This window comes from Eretmochelys imbricata, chromosome 17 (genome assembly GCF_965152235.1).
Source record: "Eretmochelys imbricata isolate rEreImb1 chromosome 17, rEreImb1.hap1, whole genome shotgun sequence".
Taxonomy (NCBI): domain Eukaryota; kingdom Metazoa; phylum Chordata; order Testudines; family Cheloniidae; genus Eretmochelys; species Eretmochelys imbricata.
Genome location: NC_135588.1, coordinates 11,713,144 through 11,737,902, shown reverse-complemented (window position 1 = coordinate 11,737,902; position 24,759 = coordinate 11,713,144). Strand labels below are relative to the sequence as shown.

The following is a 24,759-nucleotide window of genomic DNA, read 5'->3' as shown; positions in this document are numbered from 1 at the left end:
ACTGACTTAATAACAACCTTATGTGAAGTTTTGGTAAAGCTTTCACAGCAAATTTGTAACTAATATGCATTTTTTACAATGGCTGTTTGGTCTATTTTGTTGTCCTGTTAGGTAAGTTTTGGGGAAAAAGTAGCATTGTAAAGAGTGCAGAATATTCCACAGACATGCATAGTAATGGTAATCCAAATTTGATGAGTATGTCAGTAAGAAATGTTCAAGTACATGTTTGCCTACACTAGTGCTGTTGGAACAAAAATCTTCTTGCTTGACCAAAGTATTCTTGTTTATTCTGTGGCATGTTTTATATCTATCCAGCATACTATTTTGTTAGGTGTGAGAACTACACAGCATCCACTGTCCCTCTCTCTCTCACTGGGGTTCAAGAGTTAGCTGCCATTTTGATATGGTTAGATGGGAAGAAAAGCATTAAATTATGTTCTATTCGCCACTATTTAGTGCACAAAGCAGCCTTTTTTACACTAGAGAGTTCAGACTTTAGAAGATGGTATTAGTGAAGATACAGGGCACCCCTCCTCTTATTTGCTACTGCTTTCAAAGTAGCTAGGACATATTTCAGGAGCTGTGGGGAGACAGAACAAGCCATATGCTAAGAAAGCTTAATTTGTTTCATTAAGCAGTATTAGCCACAATGGTGACACAGGATGCCCTGCTTCCACTTTGCAAAAGTTTTGTGCCTATGTATCTCTTTAAACAAATCCAGTTGTGTGCTTTTAAAGCCAGATTATATGAAATAGCAAGAGCACTTTTCCTTATAAATAAATTCCCAAGTCGAAAAAAAGTTTGAGCACAAGACTAAATATAAAACAACTGGTAAAGAACAAGATTTCCCTGTAGTACAGCACTAAAAGCAAAAATGAGAAAGTAAATTGACTGATACCTATAAAATCAACTCGCTGCTATTGTGTTTAGTAATAGAGGTAAAGAAAAGTGTTTACATTATGTAGGATCATCTCCTCCACTGGCTTTTTCCTATTTAAGGGACTGAAAACTCTGAATATGGAGTCACAGAATTTCCATTTAGGTAGTGGAGAAATTAGGCATGTGGCCTCTTTTCACCCTGCCACCATAGCTGTTCCACAGGAGATTGGAGGGTGGGAGTGAGTTCTAAATACAGACTAGGGTGAGTATGATAACTTACTCATTTCCCAGGCTACACAGCAGCCAGCGATCCTGCTTGGAACACTGTGGAAGGGAGCTCCCAAGGTGGGGGGTGGTGGTTAGGGTTAAAATGACAACACAGCTAACACTCCCCTTTTGGCTCAGATCCATGGGAAGGGGATGATGATCTGGCCTGTAATTATTTTAAAACTGGGCCTGCTTTTGGGACAGGTGGAAAAATTTGAGTTAGCCTCTCCTTACCCAGAAAAGCACTGGACCAGTAGTCAAGCTCTTGGAGCGTATTGACTGCTAAGTACAGGCAGGTTTACATGCAGAATGGAACACTAAAAAGGAAAGGTTTAAATATCGAAAGATACTTCTGGGTCTAGAAGGGTCAGGAATGGCAGTCTCATAGCAGAACCCCAACCCCAATGCATACTTATTTTTCTATTTATGTGGGAAAACAAAATGTCTACTTATAACTGAATCCTTGTAAGGAGACTTGAAATTGTACATGGTCTTCGAGTCTACAGTTTTACTAAGTGTATACTTTTAAATAGTGTGTCAGTGGGAAGGTTCTATCTATGGTGACAAATGTTTATATTTCTTATGGCTGCCTTGTAAAAATTTAAAAAAATGTACAATAATGAATTTCTTAAAATATTATGAACTAAGGAGTAAGATTTTTACAATTGGTCTAGATTTTGATGTGAGCTGGTTTTTAAAAATCTTATAAAAAGCTAGTCACTTAAATAAAAACCTTCTTTGCCTTTAAGTGGACAGCATTGTGGGTTTTTCTTTACATTGGTGTGGGAAAGTTCCTCAGGCATTATGCACCCGATCAACCTGTGCAGAATGGGTACACTTCCAAGACATACCAAAAGGTAGTTAGATACAGCTGCTCAAAACTACCCTGCACCTAATCAAAATAGAGAACTCTAGCTCCTCACCTGCTGTAAGGCAGCATTGCCAGCTGAGCTTCAAGAAGAAAAAGGAGATGGGCAGGATTTGACCCTATATTCCAAAATGTGGGATCTTTGTCGCTTAGTTACACACCCTGGGCAGTCCCCTTGATTTTAATTAATTAGTCAAAACCTATAATCGATACTCAATGCACATAAAGCATTTGTAAGAAATAGCAAGAACAAACGTTTCTCCCACTTATGAGGTGAATGGTGGTTGAGGTTTTTCTTAAAGGGGAAGGGAGTCTCAAAATAGAATTCAGCAAGACATCACTAGAATGAAAAGTCTATTTTGTCAAGGATCAGTACATACAAGTAAAACTTCAAATAAAAGCCCTCCCCTGGTTTAAAACAATAAACCTTATCTACTTTTTAAATCCAAATAGGAAGGGGTTCCACCCCATTGTTAAAGTTTTACCTTTTCAACAGTCTGGTTTGTCAACAGGCAAAAAAAGAGTTAATCTCAATTTAAATATAGATGGGGCAGCATTCGTGCAGGATTGCTTACAAAAGTTGGACTTCCATACCAATAGAATATTTTAGGGAGAATGAAGCAGGACAATATTGTAGCCATCTGAAATCTATCACTAAGTGGCAACAGAATTCACACAAACAGTCAAAGTTTAAAAATTCTAAATGTCAATATTTTGTAGTGGCACACTGACAGATTAAGTAAACAAGGGGGGGGCGGGTCTTTAAAGCATTCTCTTTAGAAAAAAGCTATAGGTCAAGGAACAGCATTGGTGCTGAGTTCTAGAGGTTTATGGAAAACACACCTCCTTTGCTTTGTTGAAATGTTAGAGAATTAATATTTTTGCTAAACTAAGATTACCTCTCTTATAGAGCCTGACCTTCTTTTGCTATAAAAATGATGTTAAAGCTATTAGAAACACTTAACTAGTGCCACTGCACAAAATTATAATGTTAAGCAACAAGTGTTACTTCCAACTTTAGTATATTAATTGTTAGTGTCTTCAGTTGTGTGTACATGTTCCAAGGGCAATATTTACCTCAGCTGTTGATGTCTTATAGCAGTAGCATGAAAGACAAATGAAGCCCTAACTGCTAACAGTTAAAATGGAATAGTTACATTAGTCAGTCAAACCCTGTGAACTGTATGGGGTCACACATTCTGACTTCAATCACCTAGGATTTATCTACACAGGCACATTCAGGAAAGCTAATCTGAATAAACAAAGGCATGGACTAGTTAAATTCCTGTGTGGTCACGCTCATTCAGAATTAAAGTTGCCTTGATTCTATTTATCTTAATTCACTTTGGCAGTAATTTCTTTAATTCCAGTGTCACTCTGGAGTAACTACAGAATTCCGATGTCAACCCACAGTAACTGAAGTCAGAGCCTGACACCACTTTGTATACTATGGTTTTGGCGCACAGCATAAAGTCTACAAAGGCCACTAAATCCCACTGAAATTCATGCACTTTGGAAAAGCATAAGCTTTGGTGTTTTTTCAGTTTTCAAAGCTCTGTAGAAATTTAAGTCCTCAACATCTCCTGGGGGAGGTATAGGAAGCAATTATTCCAATTTCACAGATCAGGTGTCAGACACAGATGCTATTGTCTTTCCTTAAAATCATTCAGTAGTATTTAATCTAGCCCTAAAGTTCAATTCAAATTAGACAGGCATCGTCTAGTGTAAGTACTGGTTAACTGAGTTCAGTTTACTGTTCCATTGTTGGGCAATACCATAGGGGTTTTCATGTGATATACTTTTTAATATCATCCCTGCACCATTAGCAGAAGTCCATAGAAGGAAAGACCCGAGCTGAATTTAAAGGTAGTATTTTAAAAAGTTAATGGCTTATTCAAAGCACAGTCAAAAAGACTTAAATCCAAAAAGAAAATACACCCCTCCAACTCCCATAGATAGTTAATCCTTCATTTGCTCACACATTGTTAATACTGTTTAAGGCCATCTCCGTCCAAGTGCTGACTGCATGCTGGAGCCTCCTTGCACGCCGTCTGAAAGCAGATTGGGAGAGTTTCCGAGACCGATGCACAGATCGCAAGTTTTGTGCCATTAGATGCTGATAATTTGATATCACTTGTTCTCTGTGGAGAATAAAGGAGTGCAATTAATACAACAGAGTAAATGGCAAGGTTAAGTAATTGGTAGTTCAGTATATATACAAGCTGCTGGAAAGTGGGCAGAAGTCAGGAAACTGTGCCTGGTATATTGAGCAGATTTTATGAAGGCCATTAAAAAAAAATTCTCACTTCAGTCATGTTTTATCCGCTACGATGTGTGGTCAGCAATAGCAGCAGACAGATTAAGCAGCATTATAGATTAGGAAAAAAGAACATTAATGGGGATGGTCTAATTTTGCTTAAATGTTTAACAAATGTTATATAAACGAGGGAGTGTCTAACGTAGCTTTTACATCAGTGGTTGTTTTGTGAAGGGTGAGGGAAAGTTTAAACAAACAAAACAGACTTTGTCTAAGTAAATTTATCTGAACAGGGCCTATTTGGAGGAAAAACTCCAGACTCCTACTCATGGCTATTGGAGATCAGAAGGTAGAATTAGTCTCTTAGAGTTGCTAAGTATGGTACCCTCTTACCAACATATTAAATTATAAAAGTAATGGGCTTTTCCCAACAGAAAGAGAAGATTTTCAAGCCAGCAAGTGAAGGTGTGTAAGTATGAAGTAAAGTGAATTGAATTGCTAGTGTGAAAGTAGCATGCATTACCATGGGAAGTAACATGCTGAATCAACTTGTCATTTAGCAGTCACAGTCCCCACACTTTCTACCATGCCATGCTACGGGCATTCACTCCCCAGAGTGTTCTTGTTTGCGTATTTGTTCCTAATTAAAACACCTACAGCAACTCATTGCCCCTTTCTCATTAAATAAAAAAAATCCCACATACAAAGTCTTCAACACAACGGTGTAAATATTTAAAGATGTCATAGTGCAGCTTGAAGTGAAGATAATTTAAGCATTTAAGGAATTCCCATAGCCAATCTGTTAATGGGGAGGTTCGGAGAAGTGATGCTGAAGACAGACTGTTCAGAAATTTACAGTGGAGAACCTTGCTTGTTCCAGAGCCACTTATATGCAATTGCGGTATTTAAACACCGGCGAGAAAGATGTCAACTGCTGCTACTGAAGCAGCATTGTCTTAACAGTTAGACATTAAGAATGGTAAAACATACACATAATTAGGCAAGTCATAGGAACACTTTTCTGACATGCTTTACGTTGTTAGTGAGTAACTAGTGAGAACTGAAGTGACAAAACATTAGATGTTTTCTGGTCCGGGGTGAGAAAAACAGCTATTTGCACAGAAGTCAAACTATTTTTTCAGTGCAAACCCACACGGGGCTCTGTGACCTATAATCCACCAACTGAAGCTGGGTTTCATGGCTGCACCGCATTACAACTGCAGTTAAGAGAGGCATGCACAACACTGGTGACTTTGAGAAAGCAGCCTGTGGTTCTGTACATTAATTAGTAAGTTTTTTTTTTTTTTTTTAAAAAAGGTGCTCAAAGTTTTGTATGTACTCGTTCCCTTGAAAACAGCAGTTTTTCTCCATTCAGCCACATGCAAGTGAAGTAAGTACATTCAAAGCAAGCTTAAGAACAACAACTTTACCTCGTTGGTACTATCTTCAGTTACGAATGAGAGAAACTGTCATATCGCTAACAGATGGAAGAATGAATATTAGGAGTGAGTTACGATCATTTAATTGACACATGGCTCTTTTAGCATTTTGGCAACTTACGTCCACACCTGATCAGCTGAAAATGTGACCGATATGAAAAAATACGATTGAGGTAGAGAGAAATAGTTGGAATTCTGCAGGGATTCCACAAGCCTTTTTCTGGGGCAAGTTATCTGGGACAGTTGTTCTCAACCAGGAGGCTGCAGGCAGCTTTCAGGGGGCCAACCAAGCATGGCTGGCATTAGACTTGCTGGGGCCCAGGGCAGAAAGCCAGGGCCCCAAACCCCACCACCCGAGGTTGAAGCCAAAGCAACTTAGCAAGCAGGGCCCCCTGCCCTGCTTGCTACCCCCCTAACACTGGACCTGGCTTTTATATGCAGAAAACCAGCTAAGGCACAGGTGGGCCATGGAGGTTGTTTTTTGGGGTTTTTTTTTTGGGGGGGGGGGAGGACGGGACACAGAAAAAGGTTGAGAACCCCTGATCTAGAAGATCTGTAGTGCTAAGCTACATTCAGATGCTTTTGTTATCTGCAAGACAGGGCCCTGTAGTCTAGATATAGTCCCCTGATTATGCAGAATTTGTAACCAGATCCAAGTAGAATTAAGCTGCAAGATTTAGGCTTAATTCTAACAGTTCTTTAAGCAGAACTTGTGAAGGTTTAGGAGATTACTGTGGCATCAAACTTTTTAATTTGAAAACTCTTACCACACTGCACTTTGAAGATGCTGATTCTAAAGGAGGTAATTATTACAAAAACACAGCAATCTCCCACATTTCAAAAGCTTCTCACATTAGGAACTAAAATTCTTGCACAGCAATTCTCTTACAAAAGAAAGGTTCCCAGTAAAAAATCTTGATGTGGGGGATAGACAATAATAATTACAGAATAACTTTATCTTGTTACCATTTTGATGATCTCTGTGAAACGAATTTGACCCTCAACACCTCAAGCCTTTCAACCTGAAATCTAGTTAATTTCAAAGTGAGTTAGGAACAGCTTCAGTGAATATACCTGCTCCCAGGTAATCCTGCCACTTTAAGTTATTTTTCTTTCCCACAATTGTGTGTGGAAGACCCTCAACTAGAAGAGAAGATTGTGATAATAACTATACACACTTGTCAAACGCACAAGCCAAACTAATCCTAGGTGTTACTTGGATCTGAATCAAGTTTTCAGGCAACATTCAAAGAACTTTGACATGAAAGTCAAGTGCCTATACAATAAGATTCTAAGAAGCCTCTATTGGCCCCATTCTTGGCTATTAACCCACCTAGAACTGCTGCAAGGAGTTACCACGCAAGATACAGTATCAGAGGCCGAGTGTGGTGAGGAGGATTCTGATTTTTACAGCAAGCAGCATGTAATCAAGGAGAATGTTTGTTACAGGCTTCGGTGGAGCTGCGAGCTGGTCTGCAGATGTCTGTACAGAGTCTTAAAGCAGAGAGGCTGCATTACAGTTAAGGCGTTTCTATTGCTCTCACTCATCTTGATTATGAGCTGCAGTGATCATTGACTCAGGATTGGAGAGGTGAATCTTTGGTGATACAGGTAGCATTAGAGGGGAAACAAACATCTCCCCCGATCTCAATATTGCTTACCTCTCCTCTCTCACAATGACATCATCAAACACCTGAGAAAGACGCTTCAGGCGGCGAATTCCCATAGAGACTGATTCTAACTCGCAGTCAAACTCTCTGAAGGGAGAAAGCAGCATGCAATTAGAGGATTCAAATGTTACATAGGTGATCTAGCCCAGCTCCCTACCACTTCAGAAGCATCTTTACAGTATATACCCTAGTGCTTGGTTCGGTTAATTTTTAAGCCTCTAGCCACAGGGTTCTATCTCCCCATCCCAACGTTCAGCCTTAATTCCATTCACATCGCATCTAGAAAAGATGGTCTCATAGCTAAGGCACTGGACGGGGATCCAGGAGGCATACGTGGAACTTCCAACTCTGTCTTCACCTGATACCTTGGGCAAGGCACGATCTCCAGGCTTCATGAAATAATACTTTTTCTCCCCACAACCCTTTGTCCACTCTCCAGGGCAGGGGGCCATATTTCTGTTTGTACAGCACCTAGCGCCACAGGAGCCCCAGTTCTGGGCCAAGACTCTAGATACCACCACAATACAAAATAAATAATCTTGGGGAAAAGCAGAGCAGAGTAGGATGAATCGATAGCTAAGTGATTTATCAGACAAATAGCATCAATGCAGAGTTTAGAAGGTTAACATTTCTTTAACTCAAGCCAGACTTGAGCTGGCATAATTACAGGATATAAACTTAACCTCACCCTCCCACTGGATGGGGATGGTGCAGGAGCGCTCATTGACCCATCATCATGCAAAATTAAGTTTCCATGGCCTAATTTTATGCCGCGCTCTCTCTCTGTGTAAATAGGGGCACGTAACAACTTTATTACCTTCCTAACCATAATAACAGCACATTGTTTCAGTGGGAAAGATTAGTAGTGCTCAGCTGCTGTCTCAGGTAGCCAGACACTCTAGTCACAATAATAAAACAGCAATAGGAATTTACAAATGATGGCAGCTTGCCTCTTTCTGCTGGCAAGCATAGGTGATGAGTACGGGCTCTTTAGAGCAGCTGCTCTCCTTGATCTCCGGAGAGGGACAGCTTCTTTTCCAAGCCAGTAAGAGAAACTCCTCCATTCTTTCCCCACCAAGCTCTTTGCAGATCTGGATGAAAGAGAGGCTCTCTTGCTGGACCTGGGGCTGCAACTGGGACCAGACAATGGGGTGGTCATGGTGGCCAGCCTATTCTTCCGACTAGGAGTTCGAGGTGAAGTGCTTCTCTTCTTGGCAGAGCTAATGTTGCCACTTCTCCTTGCAGGGGCTTTAGCTGGAGAGATGACTAGAGACTGCGTGCGATTTTGGCAGGACTTCTGTATTTTCTGCAAGGCAGACATATTTGGGATTATGAATTGCTGTCTACAATATGCCAGCCCAACAAAATCCCAGCACGTGAACGATCGCTCTCAACCCCAGCTACAGTTCTTAGAGCCAGGCTTAGGCTAGGGTGGATGCACGTCTCTCATTGCTGCTAAAGCCTCTTCCCTCGGATAGCACTGAAATAGAGCAGCGTGCTTCATTTGACCCATTAGTCTTTGGGATTGATCCTGCTCCCACAGGAGCCCTGGACAAAGTTCTCATTGATTTCATGTGGAGCAGGATCAGGCCCCTGCCTTTAGAACCAGTTAAAGATTCCTTTAAAACTGAAGGCCTTCATTTAGAGAAAGAAAAGCAGCACAAACAAGCTTCCCTTTGCTGCCCTGCTAACATACCTCAACCTGCAGGACTGTCCCCTGGGCTTCAAGTCTACTTGCAAACTATGAGTCATAGCAGCAAGCCGGTTGTGCTCCTGGCTAGCAGCATTTCCTAAAATAGCTTGTGCAACCTAGCATAGGCTGCATGAAAAATTCAGCAAAACTCCCCACTGCTACAACTCCAATATTGCTGGTCCCAGGAGACAAGTGCCCAGGCCTGATTGGCAGCCTTTACACAAGCAAAAACTCCTTGCTGCCAGTGCTTGGCATTTCATCTGCAAAATAAGCTTAGAGTTAGCAGGAAACACTTATTCCAGGTTCTTCCCCCTATGTGCATGCCACTATAGAAACAATTCATAGTTAGCAAGAATACCAAGGTCTTGCCATCTGCTTAACATATGGGGGCTAGTGTTTTGCTATTTCTAAAGCTATTCCCAGGATTTCCACGGCTTCTCTTTGCCTCAGTGAATTTAAAAGGGTACAAAGACTGTATGTTGCAAGAGAGCTGCTGGAGAAGTCTTCTTGATCTAGGTCAAATGGAGGTGAAGAACTGAGACTTTACAGATCAAAGGATTAAATTCAAGCAGGATCTTCAGGGATGCTATTTGATATTTTCCCCTTCCCACTCCAAACTAGAGCCCTGAAACCTGACCTGAACCCAAAGGGAATGTGTCCGAGTCAGGTCAGAAAACGACCCTGAGAGAGCTAGGTTAAGTCTGCCCATAGGTAGTTGTGTGCCCTGTTCCCACTGACCACCGCTGTCTCTCAGCACCATGTAATGCGGACCCAGGTGCTGACGAGTTGCAGGGTCCTTCACTCTGAGCACAGAGTGTAATGAGGCTGTGGCAGCCGGCAGGAGAGGGGCATGCAGCCACTGCCACGCTGACCCAACAGGCAGGAGGCGGACGGAGCGTGAAGCCCCCCGCCAGGCTGAGCTCCAAGGACAAAACGCTGGTGCACGTTCATGGTTGGGTCAGAAAACGACAAGACACTTGGACTTGGGTCAGCAATTGGCTAATCGGTTTTAGATCAGGCTTTAAAAATTAGACCTCTTCTCCATGTGCAGTCTAAATAAGGCTGTACATTTTTAACAGCCCTGAGCTTTAGGAGTTTCCATAAGGTAGGTCTTTGTGAAACCAGTCAGTCCAAATTCAGACTATATATAAGTGGGTGATATTCTACGGCATCTCCTCCCTCTGCCTCCAAATACAGTATAACTAAAGTCCCACATTTCCCTCACCCCTGAGCTCCAAGGTTTCCATAAAGCATGTTCTTTTGAGAGCCCAGCAAATCCATTAGTTTAAAAATAGTAAATGGAGGAGTCCTGGTAAAGTGTTTCTCTATGGATGTCCCACGTCATGCAGAGTCTGGGAGAGGGAAAGCGGTTTTACAGTTGCTGGAGATTTTGCTCAAAACAACATGACCAAGACTTTTTTTTTTTATGACACTTTCCCTTTTTGCTATGGCAACCAGCAAGCTCGATATTATAAAGCATTTACTAGTTATAAAATACAGCTACTATGTCCGGCAATAAAGCACTATGGCTGAAGAGTGCTGTATAAAAAGAGCTAGGTATTATTAGTCCTGAAACAGGACACCAGGCTATGAACTGAATTGCCATCCATAGTACATTACAAGGGTAATTACCTGGGACACTGTTCCAAAGGCATTTTTTGCTGTTCTTGTGATAGTCCGGAGGGTTTGTCGCTTGTCTTTCGCTTCCAGACTTTCCCAAGTTGGATTCTCACTGAGGTTTACCTCTACTTGCTTTAAGGGCATTCGCTTTCTCAGAGACATGCGGAGGGTATTGAGAGAGCTTGAAGAAGGCTTCTTTCTAAATTTGTCAGGCACTGGGCTCTCATTCTCAAAGTCAGCCAGTAGCTGGTGGCTCCTCCAGCCAACTGTAGCCCCGACACTTTGGAACACGGATGCCATCACTCTTCACTTCTTGGAGTAGTCTTGCTTCTAAGGGGATCAGACAAAGCTGTGAAAAATAATGCACCAAATGAGAACACAGCCCCAACACAAGTCAATCCAGATGATAAAGGATAAACATATTGCACAGCACAGTCAACAGGTTGTTGAAAAGGACCCACCCTCATTTCCCAAATCCCCTCCAAAACATGAGACCAGCAAAAAGTACCAGGCTGAGCATCCTTGATTGGTTTAACAGGAAACTGTGTCCATTTCTGTAACTCCCCATGGTTTTTGGGGGGGGGGGGGGGGAAAGAGATGTAAACAGGAACAGACCATACAGTGTCTTCTGGACCCCGTCCCCTCCAGCTAACACGCCCTCATCAACTGCAGCACTTGGTTACGTGAAACAGGAATAGCAGAAAAGCATTTAATATTTTTAGCTTCTTTCAATGCAGTTTTGCACATTGGAATGAGGACGTACCAGCACCATGCGATCAATCAGCTCTCCAGAAAGCTGTTTGATAACCCGTGCCTTACTTAGAGACCTCACTTCAGCAAGCCATTAAATCTTTGCTGAGAAGCGGTGATAGACCAATTTATTGTGTGCACTCACACAGTGGAGTGCGAAGATGAATGAAGTGCAAATCAAACGGCCTCTCCTGTTATATTCTGATTCTCAAGAGGGATAGAAGAGTCATTGTCCCAATGGGTATTGCATGTTATTGTCTTTGCACAGTAGCTGGAGAGTGCAGCAAGTTCAGTTATAACCTGCTACTAATAAAGTATAATCAGCTTCTAAAAGGTGCAGTGTCTGGGTGTTAAAAAAAACAGACAGTTTCAAATCACTTGATAAAATTTAACTTCGATTTTCCGACAGTAGCTTTATATACACCTCTGTTAAGTTCATGACCTACTCTCTTCCAGGATACACACTTCTGTACCCAGTGCTGTTGTCAAGGATCCTTCTCCACTCTGAACTCTAGGGTACAGATGTGAGGACCTGCATGAAAACCTCCTAAGCGTACTTTTACCAGCTAAGGTTAAAACTTCCCCAAGGTACAAAATTATTTTACCCTTGGATTTCCACTGCCACCACCAAACTTTATCTGGGTTTACTGGGAAACGTAGTTTGGACACGTCTTTCCCCCCAAAATTCTCCCAACCCTTGCACCCCACTTCCTGGGGAAAGTTTAGTAAAAATCCTCACCGATTTGCATAGGTGACCACAGACCCAAACCCTTGGATCTTAAACAATGAAAAAACATTCAGTTTTCTTACAAGACGACTTTTAATAGAAGTAAAGGAATCACCTCTGTAAAATCAGGATGGTAGATACCTTACAGGGTAATTAGATTCAAAACATAGAGAATCCCTCTAGGCAAAATCTTAAGTTACAAAAAAGACACACAGACAGGAATAGTCATTCTATTCAGCACAGCTCTTTTCTCAACCATTTAAAGAAATCATAATCTAACATATACCTAGCTAGATTACTTACTAAAAGTTCTAAGACTCCATTCCTGTTCCGTCCCCGGCAAAAGCAGCATACAGACAGACACAGACCCTTTGTTTTTCTCCCTCCTCCCAGCTTTTGAAAGTATCTTGTCTCCTCATTGGTCATTTTGGTAGGTGCCAGCGAGGTTACCTTTAGCTTCTTAACCCTTTACAGGTGAGAGGATTTTTCCTCTGGCCAGGAGGGATTTTAAAGGGGTTTACCCTTCCCTTTATATTTATGACAGCTGTCTAATACAGCTGTGGCCCTGTGTATCAATCCTTCTGTTATTGTTCACTGAGTGTCTTGCAACAAACACCAGAAGAGTAGTGAATATAAGTGGTGCAAATGCACATCTCTGACTGGGGTTCTCTTACCCTATATGATCACCACTGGATGTGGGCAACAAATAACCCCACAGCTTCTTCCTCTGCACTCACACAAGTTCAGTCTCTCCATAATTTCAGTTATTTACTGTTTATGTTACAATAGTGTCAAAAAAGAAAAAAAAAAAAATCTTAGAGGCCCACTGTCACAGTTTTAGGCCAAAAGGGACCCGCAGATTATCTACTCTGCTCTCCCATGTATCACAGGCCACCAGCACCCGCCCATTAAACCCAACAACTGAAATTAGACCAAAATATGACAACCTACAGGAGACTAGATTTATGCCACAGGGACCTAGGGAAATGATTAAATGAGATATTCCCAGATAATCTTGGCAACTGACCCGCACCCACATGATGCAGGGGAAGGCAAAAAAATAAAACATCCTGATGTCACTGCCACTCTGACCTGGGGAGAATTCCTTGCTGGCCCCACATCTGGTGATCAGTTAGACCCTGAGCATGCAAGCAAGAACCAGGCAGCCAAGCGCCTGAGAGAGAGAATGCTCAGTGTCACCTCAGAGCCTTGTCCAATGTCCTATCTCCAGCTGTGGCCATCTCTGAGGCTTCAGACGAAGGAGATCAAAACCCACACCTCCATAATGCATTATGTGGGGCAATGAGGCGGGGGAAGGAGAGAATCCGTTCCTGACTCCTGCAAATGGCTGGCTGAATCCCTGGTCCCAAAAACCCATCCTTGAGGAACTCCATGACTAACCTCTCTCCAATCCAATTCACCTTTCTCCAAAACCTATAGCTTTCTCCCTTTTACCCAGTTCCTTATCCACCTCACAATTTTTGTACTAATCCCCAATAGTACCTAATTTAACTAATTAGTTCTCATGTGGTACTGTGTCAAATGCTTTACTGAAGTCCAAGTGTATTATATCTATTGCACTTTCCTTACAAAAAAGTCAGCTATTTTCTCAAAGAAGGAAATCAGGTTAGTCTGGCATGCTCTGCCTCTGGTTAACCCATGTTACATTACACCATTTACAGCAGAGCCTGAGACTTACAAACACCAGAGTTACAAACTGACTGGTCAACCATACACCTCACTTGAAACTGGAAGTATGCAATCAGGCAGCAGCAGAGACCAAACAAAAACAAAAAGCAGGAAATGTAGTACAGTACTGCGTTAGACAAACTACTAAAAAATTAACGGAAAGTTTAAAAAAAAGATTTGACAAGGTAAGGAAACTGTTTCTATGCTTGTTTCTTTTAAATTAAGATGGTTAAAAGCAGCATTTTTCTTCCGCACAGTAAACTTTCAAAGCTGCATTAAGTCAATGTTCAGTTGTAAACCTTTGAAAGAACAACAATAACGTTTTGTTCAGAGTTACAAACATTTCGGAGTTAAGAACAACCTCCATGCCTGAGGCATTTTTAAACTCTGAGGTTCTACAGGACCTTCATAAACTCTCTCTCAATTTGTTCTAGACCCTGAACAGACACACAAAATCTGGAAGAGCTCGCAACAGAGGATCAAAAGCAGACAGGACAAGTAATCTGTAATCAACTCACAGATTACACCACAGCTTCCTCGCTTTTATAGAGTACTTTGATATCTACAGATAAAAGGTAGGTCTGTATCATTATTCCACATTTTATAGATAGGGAAACTGAGGCACAGAGCGGGACATCACCCACAGTCATCCAGATGCAGGAACAGAACCCAGCATAGGTGCTAGAACTAGGGGTGCTCCCGCACCCCCTGGCTTGAAGTGGTTTCTATCATACACAGAGTTTACAGTTTAGGTCAATGGTTCTCAGCACCCACCCCCCCACATTGTTCTGGAACCCAGCTCTCCTGAGCCCCAGGCCAGGTCTCTACCCACTCCACAGGAGCAGTGGTCAGCAAATGCATTGTTCTACCTGTTAGCAGGGACGGTGGCAGTGGGGCGGGCCAGGGGGAAAGCAAAGGGATGGGGATGCTGACAAGGGAGGGATAGCTCAGTGGTTTGAGCATTGGCCTGCTAAACCCAGGATTGTGAGTTCAATCCTCCAGGGGGCCATTTAGGGATCAGGGCCAAAAATTGGGGATTGGCCCTGCTTTTGAGCAGGGGGTTGGACTAGATGACCTCCTGTGGTCCCTTCCCAACCCTGAGATCCTATGATTCTAAGGGCAGGAGGAAGGGGCAGAGAGGGAGCAAGCAGCCCACCAGCAAATCTGCGGCAGGCAGGGCACGCTGCAGAGGCTGATGACATGGCTGGGGCCCAGGGGGCATGTGTGGGGCCCATGCCCCCCACCTCTCCCTGGGCGTGAAGCGTTGCCGCGGAAGACCACGGGTGAGGCGCCTGCTCGTGCCCAGCCCGGCCCTGCCTTTGTTCCTGGAAGGCCCCGGGCTTGCAACACTGTAGCCGCTTCAGCTTCCTCCCCCTCGCCCCCCGGCGGTCCCCAAGCAGCCCCCCCCCGAGCCGCTGCCCACCCAAGGCTGCCCCCGCTGCAGCAGACTCACCCACCGCTCCCAGCCCGGCCCCGCTCGCACCAGCAGCTGCCCAGCGCCTCTTCTATCGCCCTTGGGTTTAAATTGCGCGCGGTCTCCGTCCTCCTCCAGGATTGGCTCGCTCCCGTGCAATGGGGGAAAAAGCCACCCCCACCGCTGGCCTGCCCCCCGAAGAGGAGGGAGCCCGTACGCCCCACGCGATCGGCTGGGGCGGGAGCAGCGCGCCGCCGGGGAGGGCGGCTGGGATGCGGCCCTGCAGCCCTGTCTGCAAGCGCTACCCGGCCTGGAGCCCGTCCGGGTGGGTTTGGGTTTGCAAGCACTGCGATTAGAAGAGCCCAAGAGGGGACTGTTTTGTGCAATGATCATGCCACGCCTTGTAAGCCTCCTCCCCACTCACTGCTTAATACAAGGGCCAAGCCTTGCAAGTAAAAAGACACAGGAAAACGTGTGTGTGAGTGTAAGAAATCCCACCCCTGTGCCCAGGTTTCCCCTCCAGGCTGTTGGTGTGGCCCCCTCGTGCTGGACCTTAGTAAGAGACAAGAGGAACGTTGGTTCCTTGAAGAAAAGGAGGACTTGTGGCACCTTAGAGACTAACCAATTTATTTGGCAGATTGTATTCGGTCCTGCTTTGAGCAGGGGGTTGGACTAGATGACCTCCTGAGGTCCCTTCCAACCCTGATATTCTATGATTCTATAGCAGGGTGGCCTATTGCCTGCTTTCACGGAGTGGGGAATGGCATCTGTCTTTTTCAAATGGCACTAGCCACTACTGATCCCTTGTGCACCCGCTCTGTAGCTCAAAACACTGGGTAAGGGATGGATTCCCCCACTGTACAGACACAAGTTCCCATTATCTGCAGGGTCCAGTTATGAATAATTAAAGACAACCATGAACTGTTACAGTCTGCTTTCTGCGCCTCACCTATTTAGATCAGAACTAGCGGGGGGGGGGAGGGGGGCCTGGGTGGAGGACATATTTTGAACAAAAGCTGGCATAAATACTCAGTTCCTAAATGCAGGGATCATGAAATTCTCCCCCCGCCCCCCTTTATAAGGGCAGGATTATTAACACCAGTGTCCTAGCCAAACTCCAGTTTAGCTTGTTCTACTTCATACCTAAACTCCCACTGCTCTTTCAATTAGGGAAGATGTTCTTTTCTTACCCATGAAACGGAGCCAACCCACAGAATCGATGTAAAACAAAAAGCTGTCTCTTACCGAGAGAAGACCAGGCATTAACCAGCGTTCACAGAAAGGCTACATCCTTACTCAAGCTACAAACACTGCAACACTCATATGACCAGACTACTACCAGCTTGCACCAGACCTCCTAATTAGGCCACCAGCTCCCCACTCATTAGCCACCCTTCTACACCTGCAGAAGACTTGAACAGTGAATTAACTCTTTGCCTGCTGGCCCCTCTGCACCCTCTCATACCTTTTGTGCAGCATTGCTGTGCACCGTTAAATACTTGCTCTGTTTCACCCCTGAGGAAGCTATGTTTTAGGGATGCGATCCCCGTATGCAGCTTGCAAAGCACACTGGTATCCATCAGGCTGAAAGCTGTTTGTATAACGTGTAAAACCACAGCCATCTTCATCTGCCTCTTCCCCAAACCTCCTCTATGCAGCGATTTGTTCTGTTTCAGACAAGAGTTGCATCTGACCTGTGCTTGAGATACGAGGGAGGTGGGGTGGCATTTTGTGTCATTTACCTGCATTCTGGGCGGTTTGGGCGCAAGGCAGGGGGACAGGAGCAACAGTTACAGAAATGATGCAGTGGGAGCAGTGAGACACAAACCAAATTTACACATCTGCAACTCAGTTGCTGTGAGGATGCTATAACTTTTTAGCAATTTAAACCCACAGATGTGGTTTGGTGGTTGACAGTGACCTAACCCAGTGGTAGGTTTGTGCACACTTTGAATAATAAAGTGTCCACAATTTAACCACAAGCAGCACCTCTGGCCCAACTCAAGTATTTGGCTCCAAGACTGACACACAAGCTGGGACCCCGAGGGAGTTAAGCATATAGATGCCACTGCAATTCAGTGGGGGCTGGGTGCCTAACCACCTTAGGTTGCCATTTGAAAACCCCAGCCACAGTTGTTATTGCTAACACTCAGGGCCAAATCCTGTATCTCTTCCTCAGAGAGCATTCCCCTTGGCTTCATAACAGCGTTGTAGAGTAAGAACAGCTGGATTTGGTGTTCAAAATGAGTTTTAATCCATGTGGCTATTGAACATTATAATGAACAGAAGGGGAAAAACATCCCATTTTAACATCATATTCCACAACTGGCAAGGCTTTGAATCAAAATCAGATACAGTACAGTATGTGCTGTATATCAGGGCTTAATGCACAGAAAACACAGGTGCAGAGAATCAGGCTGTTTACGCTGCTGCAGAGGAAAATAATTCAAGTACTCACTGTTAAGCCATTTCCCCACAAGGTATTTTTTTGAACTTTATCCTCCTTTTGAAAAATGAAGGTGGGTTGTTGTGCGAAGCTGTCTATTAATCCCCCCCACACACCACACACGCTGTGAACTCCATTTTGCATTGCTTCTCTCTTCACCAAACTCAATGCTGACATCTAGTGATGCTATACAACACAGCACCACCACCACAGAAGAATCTATAGCTTAAGAAGTGAGTGCGATGAGTTCTGAACCACAGAAGTCAGAAATGGAAAAGCCCTGTCTCCTTGCCCATGCAAGATTGGGCTGCACAGAAATTTTCTAGTGTTTTGTGTGCTCTGATTTTAAAAGTCTGAAGTGATGGCGCTTCAGCCACTTCCAATCAGGAGACTGATCTGATAGTCCAATACATCTCTGTTCATAAAGGTGCATAAATATTTCCTTTAATATCATCCCGATTCCCATCACTCCCAGCAAAACCCGCACATGCATTATTTCAAACTCCTCTCTGTCCTTTTGTGCGCCTTAGCTTCAGATTTCTACAGACTGATTTCCACCCTTTTCTCTACAGGAAGGAGAAAGGGGACCTGGATCTGCCTTGCTTCAATCAGCTTTTGAGTGCTACATCTCTCTATCTACAGAATCCTCGAGATACAGATGTGCATTCAAGTCTCCCTATCTGAAGGCAGAATTTGGTCCTTTATCTGACTGCCCTCTATGCAAGTGATCGTTCTGAATGTAATAGGGACAGCTGTTAAAAAACAAACAACAAACAACAAATGATGGGTTCAGGCTACAGTCAGATCTGTATTTGGAATTCCCCAACAATAATGGGTGTTCTCCTCTCATCTGCTCTGGGGTTTTGGCTCAGTTCTATTGATATTAAAAACAAAATGCCAACCTGCATTTCAAAGCCTGTTTGTGAAATGAAAGTCTCAAGTGTCTAGCCTTTATGGCTGCAGATAAAAGTCTTTAAAATGTAGCTTGGAGACCTGAAAATGGCTCCCATTCATGTAGTTTTGTTAACTGTGACAATAAAAAGCAGGAAAGAAGAGAGATGGTCATAGTAGGAAGATCTGCACAACCTGCTTGAGAGTAGCATCTTATTTTGGTGTCACAAGTGTGTGGGGCTTGGGTTTTAGGTGGAGTTTGGAGAAATAATCACTTCCCCCCCCCACCATCTGTTGCTCTCCTGGAAGCATGTTAATCATCTTAGCTAATCACTTTCTAAGACTTGTAGGTTGTGAGGCTGCTTTGGGTAGAAGCACATTTATTCTCCAGATCTGCTTCTCTGCAAACTTACTAACAGAGCACGGGATTCTCCATACACCTTTGTCTTGAGTGGAGAGAAGTTAGATCCTGGTCTATTAAAGTTCTGATGAAAGCAAGGCCTTATCTCATCACCAGTAGGAACCAGTCTGTATTGCATGCACGATGTCATGACCCCCTGCTGCACAATCACCCAGCTGCTGGTTTTGGGTCCCACCACACTAGGATTGCCCTGGAGTCTCCAGGAATTAAAGATAATGTCCTGTGACGAAATCTCCAGGAATTCATCCCCCCAAAAAAAAAAAACTGGCAACCCTACACCACACTAGACCTATGTGCTCATCAGCTTCCCTTGCTCTGGGTGGGTTCAAGCACCATCTTTTACTTTGGCTTCTCTGGCTCACATTCGACCACAGAAGGGAAGTCACAGTGCAGTTGCCACAGGCCCCCAGGATCAAAGCTGATCCCTTCCCCGCAAAGACAGGTCTGTTGCGTAAGCGCATCCTTTCCCAGAGCTCCAGCCTTGTGGGCAGTCTGGGTTAGAGTTTACCTCTTCAGGGATAACGAACAGGCTTTGTCAAAGTTTGTAACACAGTTATTCCTGACTTAAGCTAGCACAAGAAATGTACAGATTTAGACAAAACAATAAAGACCTATGCCCCGCTCCCTTCCTGCCTCAGTTTCCTCACCAGTCTTGATTTGGCCAGAGTCCTCTGGGACATCCAAGTACCCCCCGTCCTTCAGAAGGCTTTCCCCCTGATTCACAGGATATTTTTCCCTGCAGCCAGCTTCCTTCTTATTTAGATGGCCCCTCAGTAAAAAAGGATCCTTCTGCCACAGAAACATGCCCCACTCTTTCCCCAAGCCTCCTTGAGTCCCTCTCAGTTTTTAATTGCCCTGCTTCTCAGGAAATTCCATTCCTTCAAACTCCAGCACCCCCTACAGAGAAGTTAGAGGAAATTTTATCTGGAATATAGTTACTTCTTTATTCTTCCCAGGCAAGAGCTATTCAGGGGCTGATAGTCTTGACCAACCTATTCATAGACAGACAAGCAGATACCACTCTTCGGTCTCCTTAGCACAGGGAGCATGCGGCAGAACACAGAAAGAGACAGTCTAAGATATAAGAATACAGAAAGCTCATAAAATCCAACTAGAGTAAGTTGTACATAGATTCCCCAAATCATTACACAGGAGGCTTACAGTTCCTAGGTCAGAAGTTGTAGCAAGCACTACTTTCTGCCTTTATTGTTTGCCACTTAGCTTCCAGATACATCACCTGTTGGGGGTGAGGGAGGGAGAAGTATGTACTGCAGCCAGCCCTGAGATTCCCTTTTCACACTGAACCCCCAAAGAATAAATCTTTCCCTCCCCTTGACTTTGCAGTGTGTAACACTGCTCAGCAGGCTGCACTGCTCCCGCTTGCAATGAAGTCAAGTCAGTGCCCATGACATCACAAAGGCTACCTCTTGCTCCCTGACAATGGCTGAGCTCGCTATCGTGGGGGAGCAGGCCAGGTGATCATTGAACCCTGCAGGGAGCAAGGCTGCTGGGGTCTGAATGCCTCCTAAGCAGAACGGGTAACTAACCTCTTCTTGCATCCCAAGCATTTCTTGTCTCTTATTTTCACCACTCTCCATCAGATCTTATGCCTCCCAGAGCTAGACCAGTTTCAAAAATGTTTTAAAAATCTTCCGCAGGTTTTTAAAGGGCCACCTGAAATAGGCTGTGATGTTAACCCAGAAAAGCTAAGATCAGCAGATGTAGACAGTTCATTTAGATAGTCAGTGCTGTTAATCTTTGCAGTGCAAAGGAAAGCAACTCTTTGTACAGCTCCAAGCACATAGCATGCTTCAAGAAAGAACTGATCCCCCACAAGAGATGTCTTCAGTTTTATTGGTATTTTCTAGGAACTTCTAGGGTTTTCAGAGACAAAAAATGTAGCAGATTGATACTGAAACCTCTATATCATTTTACCGTGTGATGTTTAAGCTTTATCGAGGCCAAAGAACTGAAGTTGTACACTGTGCTGTTGGTGTGATTGTACTCTTCTCATTGCTTTGCTCTTTTTATTTAGGTTAGATCTCAGGTTAGACCCAAGAGCTCATGTGGTCACCAGCATTTGGATGTAAAGAGGCAGGAGTTTTGCTATTCACTTGGAAGTGTTTGATCTGTCAAGTAACATTAAACTAGCCACAGCCTTCCTGATCTAGAGACCATCTAAGCTTTGGTTTGCACCCAACAGGAACTGACTGTCTCCTTGATGGAGAATGACAGTGAACCCGAGCAGAGTTGCTGGGCTTATTTGCCCAACGTCTGCCTGAGCCATGTCTTCTGGTGGCTAGATGACAGGGACAGATCTCGGGCTGCTTTAGTCTGTAAGAGATGGAATCAAGCCATGTACTCAGGCTTTCTCTGGAGAACCAGAACAATCACCTTTAGTGGACGGCCATCTAGGTCAAACATATCCGAGTTTGAATCCACTCTATGGTACGTCAAGAGATTTGGCAAGTACTTGGAACACCTAGAGATCAAGTTCCTGAATCCTTACAATGCTGTCTTGACCCGAAAATTTCAAGTGACTATGAGGGGGCTTCTCTCGCGCTTGGGCAAATGTAACAGCCGTCTGGTATCCCTGACTATTCAGCACCTGGAGTTGGACCGATTGGTCTGGAGAAACATAATTAGGAACCAGTTTATCAAGAACTTAATTATTTTCCTGAAAAGAATGGGCATACATCTTGTTCATCTCAGCTTGAAAGGAGCAAGAGTGACGCTGGAAGAAGGCTGTGAGCTTTTGAGCTCTTTGAGCTACTTGAAAAACAAAAGTTTTGCCTCTGAAATCAACATAGAAGACTTCTTCAGCCACTATCTTTCTATCTACAGCAGCCCCTTGTTCCACCAGACTATGTCCACGTTCCGCAACCTGGTCATCCTGACTCTCAATTACAACTGCATCTCCAATGAATTGCTGGAAATCCTGTGCAAGCACAACGCCCATTCTCTCTGGACAATAAACATCAAGTGCCACATCCATGACCCTCACGGGCAGGTGGTTTGGGGGATGTCCTGGGCCAACCTAGCCAAGAGAGCACCCAAACTGAAAGTGAACTTCTTCTTTGAAAGAGTCATGAAGCACAACAGTCTAGCCAAGATACTCTTAGCAGAGATCCCACTCAGGAGCATCAGTCTACGGAGCTGCTATTTCAGTGACCCGGACTGGTCGATGAGGCCGACCCTCACCTATCTCTTACCAGCCTACAAACACATTCTGCAGGTATAGTGGGAACAGCAACGTTTTACTGTTTTGTCACTAATCTAACCAGGTGGCCGTGTGGGCATTGTACCAAACTGTCAGTGTAAAAGTGAAACCCTGACCCATGAGGTCATTAGAGCTCCACAAGGCAGTTTTTCCACAAGAGATGTGAACACCAACTTCTCAACCAAGGTTCAGTTTAGCTAATTAGATCCCAGTTGGGCCCACTGAACTATGTATTTTACACACACAAAGAAAACATGGTCCCAGCCATGAACAGATTACTTCCTCTCCATAAACTGCTGCGCCCTTGTACCACAGAGGTGGCTGTGGTTTAGTGGAGGGAGGAAGACATATAGTGTTCCTTTCAAACAATTTGGATAGGAGATTGTAAAGAGCTTTGAGATCTTCCTAGGCATAAGTATATGCACCAGTGTAAGTTATTACTTTATAATCTTGCATCTTCTATACTAGGTTTAATATGTAAATCAATCTATAGGAAGATAAAAAATGATGTCTAGTATGTCCCTTGACAGACATTCTTTGTGGCTAACGATTGAAAATGGTCATTTGCATCTGCGAGTAGTGATTGCTGTTAACTTTCTCTGGTGCATCAACCACTGTCACAATGTTCCTTTAATTTACATTCAGCCCTCCGAATTATAATTATTCCCCCACACACAAATGTTTTGGGGGATCAAAATAAACTCTCCAGAACTGATCTCTAGAAATCCATGTAAGAACCTCATATAATGACACATTACAGGGACTCTGATCATTATTTAACGCATTTTCCTTCTCTATGGGAAGTTCTTTGTGGAAGGGGCTATCTACATACGGTGACTAGCACAACAGGGCTCAATTCTGATTGGGGCCTTTGGGTGCTATTATGCTAGAACTATAAGTTACATAAGCTCCAAGATACAAAAAATGACCTGCCTCTAAGTCAACCCTATCATCAGCGCAAGGAAAGGCTTGCTGATTGAATCCCATGGCAACTGTAACACCCCCCAGCCCATTGATATAGATATTTACTATTTGTCTTTTCTAGAAATTAACGCTTGAATTCAACAACAGCCACGAATCACTGGATGAGGAGCTGCTGCAGCTTGTGTTATCATGCAAGAAACTGTTCTTCCTAAAAATCTGGGCCTTCCTCCGTGTCGCATTTGTGGAGAGGCTGTTACAAAATCAAGCAGAAGGGAAATGCACCTTGAGGACCATGAAGGTAAAATCATGTGTTTCAAAAGTTGCATTTCACCCAAAGAAACCCAAGTAGAAGCACAGATTTATAAACAGGGTAATGCAAACCCCTCCTCTGAATGTTGGTTTAAGATTACTGTTAACACACAGGAGGACAGGATTGCGAGAAAGTGCAAGAACCATACATGTATTTCCAAGATCCACTTGAGAGAGGACCATTCAGGCATGGATCTCCCTGGAGCAGACCAGGTCCACGAAGCAGATTCCAAAATAACACAGCCCTGATCTTACCTCTTTCACAATGGCTAGGGAGCCCCATGCAAAGCACAGTCCTGTGACAAACTGCAGCCAGAGGAAGCAGTGTTCACACTGGTCTAAATGAGCTATGCTACCTGGGAGCCAGCAGGGTCCTAGGAGGAGCAGAACTGGCTTGTGCCTCTATAGATCCCCCAAGATATGTGCAGGTCCCAGGAATCTATGGCTCCTGGAGAAGCCCTCTTCAGCCTACTGAGTCTTTCCTTCCCCATTATCGCCTACCATTGAAATACCCCAAGGTGGGATTGGTGAGTCTCTTCATTTTCACTCAGCATTTCATGAGGCACAACTTTCACTGGCAGGCCTGGGAGTCTTGCCTGAGCAAAAACTGAGCAAGGGCTTCAAGATTTGACTCAGTGATGACCTATCTTATTAGATATTAGGCTTATCTAGAAACCTCAGTAGCCCTGTGGGCTTTGGAGCTTAATTTTGGCCAGTTAATGCGCTTCTTACAGATATGATTTTGCTTCATCCGCACAGGTGAGGATTTACACAAATCGGTACGAAACCATTGAAGAAGATCGAATGTTGCGAGATATTTTCAGGAGATACCGAGACCTGATTGACTCAGAGCTTAATTATTTTGTCATCGCCTACCCGATGATGTGAGAGGCATGTGATCTGTGAGGTGAAAGAATAAAAAAAAAAAATAATAATAATAATAATAAAAAAAAACCCAGTCACATCTGGAAATGCCTGAATTCATCCTTTGGAGGAAGTCTAAAGGAGATCTGAATGTCATTAGCAGTGTTCCTGAAAGGTAAAGTCAACTAAAACTCAAACACGAGGCAGTGTGGCCCAACAGATAGGAAACTGGAGTGGGATTCAGGAGACCTGATCCTAGGGTCTAATTCCTGGGCAAGGCACCACCTCTCTCTGTGACTCTTTGTCCCCTCCCACCCTTTGTCTTGTTTATGTAGGCTGCCAGCTCTTGGGGGTAGGAGTTGTGTCTCTAAGGATGTGTTTGAGCCAGGCACAACGGGGTCCTGATCTCAG

At 43.9% G+C, this 24,759-nt stretch overlaps 2 protein-coding genes across 2 annotated transcripts; one reads left to right on the top strand and one right to left on the bottom strand.

Moving 5' to 3' along the window:
• Positions 1–2,386: 2,386 nt before the first annotated feature.
• Positions 2,387–15,373, bottom strand: PIMREG (PICALM interacting mitotic regulator). Its single transcript, XM_077836545.1, has 5 exons — positions 15,313–15,373; positions 10,706–11,042; positions 8,331–8,686; positions 7,372–7,467; positions 2,387–4,155 (listed from the first exon to the last, which is right to left on the bottom strand). The coding sequence occupies exons 2-5, from the start codon at positions 10,991–10,993 to the stop codon at positions 3,990–3,992; spliced, it is 906 nt and encodes a 301-aa protein (XP_077692671.1). The 5' UTR covers positions 10,994–11,042; positions 15,313–15,373; the 3' UTR covers positions 2,387–3,989.
• Positions 15,374–21,252: 5,879 nt separating this feature from the next.
• Positions 21,253–24,372, top strand: LOC144276636 (F-box only protein 39-like). The gene is made up of 3 exons (XM_077836867.1): positions 21,253–22,266; positions 23,297–23,473; positions 24,244–24,372. The coding sequence occupies exons 1-3, from the start codon at positions 21,253–21,255 to the stop codon at positions 24,370–24,372; spliced, it is 1,320 nt and encodes a 439-aa protein (XP_077692993.1).
• Positions 24,373–24,759: the final 387 nt, after the last annotated feature.

Bases quoted from the DNA above. Each gene is read 5' to 3' on its own strand.
- LOC144276636 (XM_077836867.1), top strand. From the start codon at position 21,253: ATGGAGAATGACAGTGAACCCGAGCAGAGTTGCTGGGCTTATTTGCCC. The intron at 22,267-23,296 runs GTATAGTGGGAA...TGTCTTTTCTAG, and splicing joins CCTACAAACACATTCTGCAG to AAATTAACGCTTGAATTCAA. The intron at 23,474-24,243 runs GTAAAATCATGT...TCATCCGCACAG, and splicing joins GCACCTTGAGGACCATGAAG to GTGAGGATTTACACAAATCG.
- PIMREG (XM_077836545.1), bottom strand. From the start codon at position 10,993: ATGGCATCCGTGTTCCAAAGTGTCGGGGCTACAGTTGGCTGGAGGAGC. The intron at 7,468-8,330 runs GCAAGCTGCCAT...TTCTCCCTTCAG, and splicing joins ATGCTTGCCAGCAGAAAGAG to AGAGTTTGACTGCGAGTTAG. The intron at 4,156-7,371 runs GTAAGCAATATT...TATTCTCCACAG, and splicing joins GTCATTGTGAGAGAGGAGAG to AGAACAAGTGATATCAAATT.